The following is a 10,000-nucleotide window of genomic DNA, read 5'->3' as shown; positions in this document are numbered from 1 at the left end:
CATACACACACACACAATAAATATATATATATATATATATATATATATATATATATATATATATATATAAACACCAAAAGGTGTGATTAAAAGACATATTTTGGTTTACTATGTAGATATTTTTACTCACTTTGGTGAAAAACTAACCATTAGTTAGTACTTTTTACATAAAAAGTGTTTGTATGCACAAGGATGCAAGCAAACTTTATTTTGTGCAAATACAAATGTTTGTTTTGCCCCTTTAGACATGATCTTTAAAAGTAAGAATTTGTCTGATTCTGAAGGGATCCTGTTCCACAGTTTAGTTATGTTTATTCAGTATAAGGAATCTCCATACAAACTGCTGGATTGTTGGGATTAAGTGTTAGACTTTTGATCAATGGTACCTTTTTGGGTTTGTACCATTTCACTGCACTGATGACTGCTAGGGTGTTAGAGGGAGAGTGCAGTGCACTGGTGTGCCATTACTAGCTGTGCACGTGATATGTAGTTCAGTAGTTCTACCAAGTTCATGTTCTGTAGGGGAATACAATGACTTGGGGGGGTGGATGCAAATTTACTTCACTTTATTACAGTGCTTGTTAATTAGTGAGGATGAAGATTACTGAAACCTGTAGGTGTGTACAGAAGGACAGGAATTAAGAGTGATACTACAGTTACCTTCCTGCTGTGCTGTGTGAGGTGCGGCCAGCCTATATAAAGGAGCCCTAATTTCTGGTGGTCAAATTCAAGTTTGTCATCTTTGAAGACACCAAGTAACTTGGCAAGCGTGACTTGTTCTGTTTTAGTTTTCAGGCATGACCTGGGCTAAGATGGCCAACACAATACTTTGAGTTACAACTGCATGGAAAACTAAACAGAATAATTTCTTACAAACAAATATAACAATGCATATAAATAAGTGATGAAACTTGTAAGCAACTTTATGAAAGTCAGTAAGAGAACAAGAGTAAAACGTCAGTGTGCATTAAATATGCATAAAATATATTGGAGATGGAGATTTTATGAAGAATGTAGTACAGAGGCTAGAGATGAATTATGAGAAATGAATTATGAACAACATGAGTACGCAGGATATGAGTAAGGAGGAGGTAAGAGGCAGCCATCAAGAGAAGCAGTACATATGCTTCTTGGTATTATACAAGGAAGAAGAAAAAAAATGATATACAGATGTACAAATAGATTACATACATATATACAAAATGTAAGTAGCTTAATCAGTGTAATTCACTGACTGATGCATTTTACGATGAGCTTCTTACAGCAAATATTAAAACAAGAAGTTATGTACTCACCATAACGTTCGATGTATGTAGTCCATCTCGCCTCCCATTCTTACCCATGGGTTTGGAGCCAAACCTCGGCTCCGACTCGGCTATACTCTAGCTCAAAGTCTTTCAATTGGCTGGGCTAAGAGGTATCCCATGCTGCATTGCTCCCTTTCTCCAGACCTTGTTTGCTGCAAGCTCAATCACTCACTCACCCTCCATGCACAACACATAGAGAAGGAAAAACATTCCAATAATAAAAGGAGTACTGAAACTAGAACTAACCTCTAGATCCTCCAGGATGGGGGAAGGTTGGGGGGGGGGGGTAAGTAATAATGTGAGGCGAGATGGACTACATACATCGAACATTATGATGAGTACATAACTTTCTTGGTGTTATGGAGTCCAAACTCACCTACATTCTTACCCGTGAGACAGCGTCCCCAGCACCTGAACCATGGGACGCTCAGTGGAAAATACTCCTGAGCACTGTGGAACCAAAGGAAGATCTGCCTCTGGATACCAAATCCAATTTGTAGTGAGTAATAAAGGTGTGAGGAGATGCCCATGTAGCCGCAGCACAAATATCATCCATAGACATCCTGGCCTGAAATGCTGCAGAGGTAGACATCGATCGGGTAGATTGTGAGGATCGGGGCAGAGGCCAAGGTAGCCAGGGTTCTGAAGGAACAGCTCGAATCCGACAAAGTCAGAGCCAAAGACATCTCCATTCCCTCGGATCCGGCTCCCCGTTCTCGGCCCCGAGAGTTGCTTGGATCTGAAAATGTCTGATCCAAGGAACTCAAAGTAATCGCCGGAGTCGCGGTTGGAGGAACCATCGGCGCCAAACCCCCAGCTCCGAGGATCCTCGGATCCATAAACCCCGAAACCGCAGGTCAGATCGGGGAAGGAGAGACTGGATGGAAGAAGGGCATAGAGGTCCCTTCTCCAGCCGGACAGGGGCCTGGCAAGACTCCCACTTGGATCCGAATGAATCTCCGCATCATCCTGTCCATGTCAAGCTCTGACTGACTCAGAGATGACCGCGAGGAGGCGACAGACTCGGATCTGGCTGGTCTGTGAGACAACCTTGAAGAAGGCCTCTGGCCCGAAGACTCAATCGGCTCCAGGGAGAACTTCAGGGAATGGAGCTGAGGAGAAGAGGTCCTGACAATTTTTGAAGGTGGACTGGGAAATGGCTCCCGCTCCGGACATAGTTTGCGGTGCCTTTTGCCCTTCTCTTTCTCGCTCTTGTCCTTATCTCTATCCTTTGCCTTTGTCCCGTCTCAGCAGGCTTAGAGGGAAGTTGCATCCCATCCTGAGGGGGAGGTTGGTCAGCTACTGGAGTCTATGTTGAGGTCGTCATATCTAATGCAGAAACTGGTAGCAAGCCCTTAGCTACCAGTTTTGCCTTCCTCTCTTTCAACGCCCTGGGGTTGAACCCTGCACACACACTACACAGCAGACTAAGGTGGGGAACGCCCAGGCAAATAACACACAGAGTGTGGCCATCAGCCGGTAAAAACTTGTGGCCACATACTGTGCATTTTCTAAATGTTGGTTTTGGCTGGTCAGCCATCACACACCACTCAGCCAAAACTAAACCAACAAACGCACAAACACAAGGGAAGGTTAGGCCTACACTAACTCAGAAAAACTTTTGAAACTACTTTTTTTTGGTAACAAAAAAAAAGGCGAATGATGAAGGGGAGGAAAGGGTTGACCACAAACAACTACACACACACAAATACAAGCTAAAAAGTACCACTTACTATACCCAACTTGTAGCTATAGAGACCACGATGCGTATGCATGAAGGAGATCTGAGGGAAGGTAGGAGATGTGAGGGATTATGGGCAAGGGGAGGAGCTTGAGCAGATGCTTGAAAAAAATGTTGCTGGCTCGGATCCGATATGGATCCGATTACCCACAGGTTGCAGATAAATTAAGTTAACTACTTCAGATTCTATAGTTATCCACTTTGGGAAAAAACATGAACCCATGAATTACCACATAGGTGGCAGTACACTAAACAACGAAAGTGTGATGAGAAACTTCGGGACACAGGTGGACAGTGGTCTCACCTTTGATAACCACATTGCCACAACAGTCAGGAAATCCTTCTATGTGGCACACCTCATCACGAAGGGCTTTTCATCCAGAAAAAAGGAGGTCATTGTCCCACGGTATTCATCCCTCATTAGACCCATTAGAGAGTACAACGCCCTATTTGGTATGTACCTCACAAGACATCTGCAACAGCTGGAAAGGCCACAAAAATACCTCACTAAAAATCACAGGCCTAAAGCAGATGTCCTATACTGACAGTCTAAAAAAACTCCAGCTATACTCTGTGGCATATCGTCTACTCAGAGGCGATCTCTGCTTAACATATAAGGCCATGTCAAACCCTGAGATGTTGGACATGCTCCACTTAAAGAAATCCCAATCCCTCAGAGCCACATGCTCCAGGGATCTAAACCTTTTTATTTATTATTTTACTTATTTTTATTTATATTTGTTGACCGGGAGTGTCCGACTGGACGTAGGTCCACTTTCAGCGGAGGCCCGGGGAGAAAAGCTCCACAGTTAAAATAAACAGACAGTAGTTACATTGGATTACATAGCGATTAACAATTTAACACAGCAATTACTTACAACATATTTACAGATGAAGAACATAGTACATCAGTAGACAACTAGAATCTTTACCTGTGAAGTATTTATTTTTTTATTTATTTTTATTTTATTTTACATTTGTTAACCGGGCTAGTCTGGCTGGATACATGTCCATTTTCAGCAGAGGCCCAAGGAGAAAAGCTCCACTATCAGAATAAGACATTACAGTTTACGAAAACATTACTAAACTAACACTAACATAATGTAATGAGGCAAAATACAAATGAATATACAGTTTTCCTGGACTAGTCTGAGTAGATGACAAACAAAGTCCAGTTAAGGGGCTAAGGAGATAAGCTCCAGTATCTAAAATACAAAGTAAAGTTAAAAAATATCATTAGTCAAGTTAAAAAATATCATTAGTCAGTAGTCATGATAACAAATTAGGTATTAGCAAAAAGCAAGAAATCTGTTAATGTAAAGTGTTAAAAGAGCAGGTTGGAAGTTTAACAGGTAATTATGTAGTTAAAGATAAGGAAAAGGCAGAAAATAAGGTAGACAGAAAGTGGGAAAAGTATATTATCTGTTTGGTACAAGTATTATGGACTTAGTAAAGGTTGGGAGTATCCAGTTGGAAAAGGAGAGGGGGGAAACAGGATAGTGATGAAATGCAAAGGTAGCAGGATTATAGGAGGTCAGCTAAAGGTAGCAAGAGACAGAAAAAAAAAAGATGGTTAGAAGGGGAGGCAGACAGAAATTTGAGAGAAAAAAAGAGTGATGGTCCAATAAAGGGGGCTGATGAAGTCAGTCTAAGTTAGAACGGGAGCGTAAACATTACACAGTAGCAGACTGAAGAGAGTAATAAAAATGCTGAGCTCAGTCGGGATTGGAGCAGGGACATATAGCCAGTGAATTAGTAGGTGAGTTTTCATCTGTTTTTTGAAAAGGTGACATGAGCTTAGGGAGGTCAGTTCTGTGGGAAGTTTATTCCAGTAAGAACCGATAGTGTTTGCAAATAAGGAATCACCTGATTTGTTATGAGATTTCAAAATAGTAACTAGTAGCTTGTTGGCTGATCTAAGTGTCGTGAGATTTTTATAAGGTGTGATGAGTTTATTTAGTATGGGTATATTGGAGGGGTAATGTAGAATTTTAAAAGTGATGATCAGTTGTTGTAGGAGTATTAGGTTTGGGAGTTCAAGCCAGTTTAGTTTCTTTAAGTTAAGACAGTGGTGAGTTTGGAATGGAGAGCCAGTGGCAAATCTGGCTATACTGTGGTAGGCAGTATTCAGTTTCTGAAGATTAGCTTTAGATATGTTGATAAAGGAAGGAGAGGCGACATTAATGTAGAAATAAGGTGAGTTTGGGCGAGGGCCACTCGGGAAGTAGCAGTAAGATAGGGCTTTAGTCTGTATAGGGCACCAATCTTTTATTGACTGTCTTGATAGTTAAATCAATGTGATAGTCAAAATTTAGCTGATTGTCTATGGTGACGCTAGCAGGTTAGTGCAACAGTCAGGTTTGATGACAGTGCCATTACAGGATGCTATGGAAAAGAGATTGGGGTGGATTTACAGGTTGGGGTAAAGAGTAGTAGTTTGGTTTTTTGGGATTTAGGAGGAGACAGATATGTTGAAACCATTTTTCTGCTGCAGTGAAGACTAATTGGGTAGCAGAGTGGAGTTCTGCTGGGGAAGAAGCAGAGCAGATGAGAGTGGAATCATCTGCATATTGTATACAGGTGGATGTTGGGAGGGAAGTGGGCAGGTTATTAATGAAAATAGAGAAAAGTAGGGGACCTAGGATGGATCCTTGTGGGACGCCAATAGTAATTGGGAGTTGAGAGGATAGATGGCTGCCCCAAAGGACTGCTTGTTTTCTATTAGTCAAGTATGAGTTGAACCACTGTAATGCTTGTGAATCCAGTGAGAGGGATTTTAAGGTATCGAGGAGAAGTTGATGGTTGACCATATCGAATGCTTTTGAGAGGTCCAAGAATAGTGCTGAGGAGAACAGGTTGTTATTTCGGTTTTTATTGATAGTGTCAGTGAAAGAGAGAAGGGCAGTAGAAGTACTGTGGTACGGTCTAAAACCATGTTGAGAGTCTACAAGCAAGTTGTTATTCAAGAGATAATGTAGAAGTTGATGGTGAATGCAGCGTTCCATTATTTTGGATAGAGGAGATAGAAGGGCAATAGGTCGAAAATTGGAGAGTTCGTTGGAGTTCCCTCCTTTATGGAGGGGAATAATATGGGAGATTTTCCAGCAGGATGGGATTTTGGATTCTGTTATAGTTCTGTTTATTAAGATGGAGACTGGGTAGGCTATTTCGGTTGCAGCTAGTTGTAGATATTCAGCTGGAAGTTTGTCAGCAGAAGGGGTGCAGGGTTTTAGTTTAGAAAGTAGTTTCCGTATATAGGTTGTTGAGACGGTCTCAAACTTTAGCGTGTGGGTACTCTTTAGAGTGGGGGTAATTTGGAGGGATGGGGGGGGGGGAGTCATGGTGCTTGCAAGTGAGGTGACTGTTTGAGAGAAGAAGTTGTTAAAGGTGTTGGCTATTATGTTAGGTTGGGTTTGTGCTAAACTAGCTGGGGTAGGTGTTTTGTTGTTGCCTGGATGGAGTAGTTTATTTATTCCTGACCAGAATTTTTTTGGGTTTTGGTTTTATTAATATTGAAAGTGGTAGTTTTTTTTATCCAGAATGATAAGTTTCTTTGTTTTGTTTCTCAGATGTTTGAAATTTTGATGGTCAATAGGGTTTTTTGTGGACCTCCATTTAGACCATAATTTATTTCTAGCTCGCATAGTTTGTTTAGTTGTATCAGAGAGCCATGGAGCTGCTTTGGAGCTGAAGTACATAACAGACATTAACAAATGTTACAATAAGAAGTTCCTGCTGTATAATAAGTACTAGGCTTATGAGCATCTGAGATTGCTATAATCAAGGTAGTTAGTGGAGTGGAAAGAAAGGTAGTGGTTGGATGGGGTGGGTGATATTAGAGTGGGAGTTGCAAGGGCATAGCCAGCATGTTTTTAGGTGCGCTTTTAGTAAAGTTTTGAAGTGGGTGCATGATGGTATGGAGGTAATTGTGGGTGGGAGGGAGTTCCATAAGTTGGCTATGGTGCAAGAGAATAGTGCTTCACCAGCAGAGTTATTGGCTTTAGTGATCTGATAAACTTTGTCATTTCAATGAACAAAACATGCTGGAGGGATAGGTTCCTGACCCAGAGACTCCCCATACTCTGGAATAGACTGCCCATACATGTCAAGCAGAGTGCCTCCTTGGCGCTCTTCAAAAGGAACTTTGACGATTGGATGGGAGATAGGAAATTCATCCCGGGGATCACATCAATCGCCCCTGCTAGACAGGGGTCCAGGGAAGTAAATATTGTGGGAAGAAATATCCAGGGAATTGTTAAGGCTAGGCTTGTATAGGCCCTAGGGCCAACAGCCTAGTACCAACCTATGAGCCAGTGTGTAGAATGGTAGGGCTATGGAACACCATGCCATACCTGCCTCGGGGAGTGGAAGTGGTGTCTATTTGGCCTGTTCTTCTCCTGCAGACACATCTTCATCACCCTGGACAAGGGGAATGGCTGACCTCATCCAGGAGGGACTAAGCACCAGAGTGAACTGTGTACGTATGTCCTGCAGACTGAGGGGAGATGGGGCTTAGGGGATTCAGGCTGCAGAAGGTGCTTATACATCTCCATCTAACCAAGAAGGAACCCTTATAAAAACAACCATTTCTGACTAGACTGTTAAAGATTTTATTACCTGCACTTCTAATGTGAGTGGGTAGACAGTTGTAGGAGGCATAGGGCCATTTCAGGCAAATTTCTTGCTGTTGTGGCTAGCAAAAAGAATGATCTGTAGAGACTAGTTCTATCCTGGTTTATTAAGGAGTACATAATTTTTAAAGATATAAATTATTCTTGAGTGGAGGGCAGTTATTATCATTTAATAGTTTGAATGTCATTCTGTCTAGCAGGTAGCCCTAAGGATTTTAAGTAACCATTTAGTTTTCAGTAACTGGGTGCAGTGATGTTCACAATACAAGCTTAAACAAGCAAATCTTAGCATTTTATTTGCAGCTTAAAAAGTGATTATCTAAGCCTTGCAAGTAACTGCACACTAAAACATGTATCTAGGACAAATACATATATATGAATACAACACTTAGTCCTACTTTCACTGTGCAACTAATCTTAACAAGTCTGCAATCCTTTGTTCGTTCTTCAAAGAGTAATTATTTTAAAAACCACCATTATTACCAGCTTCCGGCATGCCCTGTGCCTTCTGGATTCGTGCATTCAATACTTCTTTGGCAGATACAAAAAAGATTCTATCGCTGGCTTGAGCTCGATCTACCACACCCAGCTCATCCACAAGGAAGCTGATGCAGCGGCCCATGTGCTGCCTACGAACCTATGGATAAAAAAAGCCCATTTTATAAAAACAGGTTAACGATACGATGATGTGATGACACTGAGATTCATCAAATGTCCAGATAATCAGGGGATATGACCAAGAAATCTGAAAATGAAATGGAGTACACATATGTGAGTATACTCACAATAAACTACAGTTGTGTAACTAAACTTAACATAACAGTAGACATTCAACTGATCACTGCTGCAGCCTTAGCTATATGGGTTATACAATGCACAAGATATAACAGCTAGCCAGCTCTGAAAGCTTCAGGGCACCCTTCCATGCACCCAAACTAGTCAGCTCAAGCTGAGCCGACTAAAAACACAGGTTTGGGAGCCAAGCCCTTAAAGACTTTTCCTGCCAATAGAGACGGGAGGCTGAGCCCTAAAAGGTTAATGCTAGGAACAGAAAATAAATGTCCATACACTGGCATAAACACGACACCAGAAAACAAGGGGGATGGAGACAGCAAGTGGCTACAGCAGCAGTGATCATTTGAACATCTACTGTTATGGTAACTTTATCTGTACAACCGTACTATGTTCATTATACTGATCACAGCTGGAGTAGCCTTTGCTATATGGGTAGACTACTCTAGCTTAGTACATTTGAGAGGTGGAAGGAGACGGGTCCTGGAGCCCCTGGGCAAAGGTCCTAGCAAATTCTGATGAAGACCTAGAGAAGAAATCAAGCTTCTTAGTGGATTTGTAAATGTAAAGAGGACCAAGCTGTGGATTCTAGAATACTTCTAGAATCCAGCCCTTTTCCAAAAAGCCACAGGTAAAGCAAAGGTCCTGGTAAAGTGGATCTTAACCCAGCCTGGAATAGTTTTGTTGTACTAAAACAAAAGGTAATAACCCAAGACATCCATTTGGAAATGGTCTGCTTTGGCACAGGTTGTCCCCTCCTTTTTACCTTCAAAGAAATGAATTCTCTGAAGATCTGAAAGATTTAGTTTTGTCAAAATAGCACTATTGTTGTCTCACTCATTTTCAGGTTTAGAAATAAAAATGAGGAGATGGACAGTTTGATTAATGTAAACTTGGATACCACTTTAGACATGAAAGAAGGATTAGTTCTCAAAGAAAACTTGCCTCTGTGGAGACAGAGATAGGGTTGACTCACCACAGCAGCTTGCAACTCAGATACCCTCTTTTCCTGCATATTGCAGCAGTCAGAGCAGTCAGTACAACTAATTTCCATGTTAAGAACTTCAAGTCAACCAGGTTTGCTGGTTCAGCTGGAGCAAATGTTAGATTCTCTTGCACAAAATTAAGATCCTAAGGACGAGCCACCAGTTTTCTTGGAGGCCTCTTATGCAAAAACCCTTTTCAAAAACATTTTCAAACAAGAATGCATTGTAAGACGAGGATCCATGGGCAGACATGCTGACATGGGAGATAAATGAACCTTGACAGAGGAATAAGAGAGGCTATAGTAACTCACATAAATCTTGTAAAGCCAGAAAAAAACTAGTGCTGAAAGGGTGTTTGCTACGTTTTTGGCACCAACTAGAAAAACTTTTCTACTTGTTAATATATGATTTTACTTGTAGCAGGCCTTCTCTACATTAGTAGCTGCTACAAGTTGTTAGTAAACAGGTACCAAAAGGGAATCAAGGCCCTATAATCCAGGCAGTCAACTGAAGTTGACTTTTTTGGGTTTTGGGTTTTTAATT

The 10,000-nt window shown here is 41.4% G+C and overlaps 1 protein-coding gene across 1 annotated transcript in view; it reads right to left on the bottom strand.

Annotated features, from left to right (window-relative positions):
- Nucleotides 1–10,000, bottom strand: part of MFN2 (mitofusin 2) — a 495,982-nt gene that overhangs the window by 341,017 nt on the left and 144,965 nt on the right. The window contains exon 7 of the mRNA XM_044063040.1: nucleotides 8,163–8,316. Coding sequence (XP_043918975.1) covers nucleotides 8,163–8,316 — 154 coding nt within the window. The remainder of the gene's footprint in view (nucleotides 1–8,162; nucleotides 8,317–10,000) is intronic.

This window comes from Protopterus annectens, chromosome 2.part1, assembly GCF_019279795.1.
Source record: "Protopterus annectens isolate FY-2018-M chromosome 2.part1, PAN1.0, whole genome shotgun sequence".
In the NCBI taxonomy this organism is placed as follows: Eukaryota; Metazoa; Chordata; order Ceratodontiformes; family Protopteridae; genus Protopterus; species Protopterus annectens.
The sequence above is the reverse complement of the archived record's forward strand: the minus strand, read 5'-3'. Positions and strand labels throughout refer to the sequence as shown.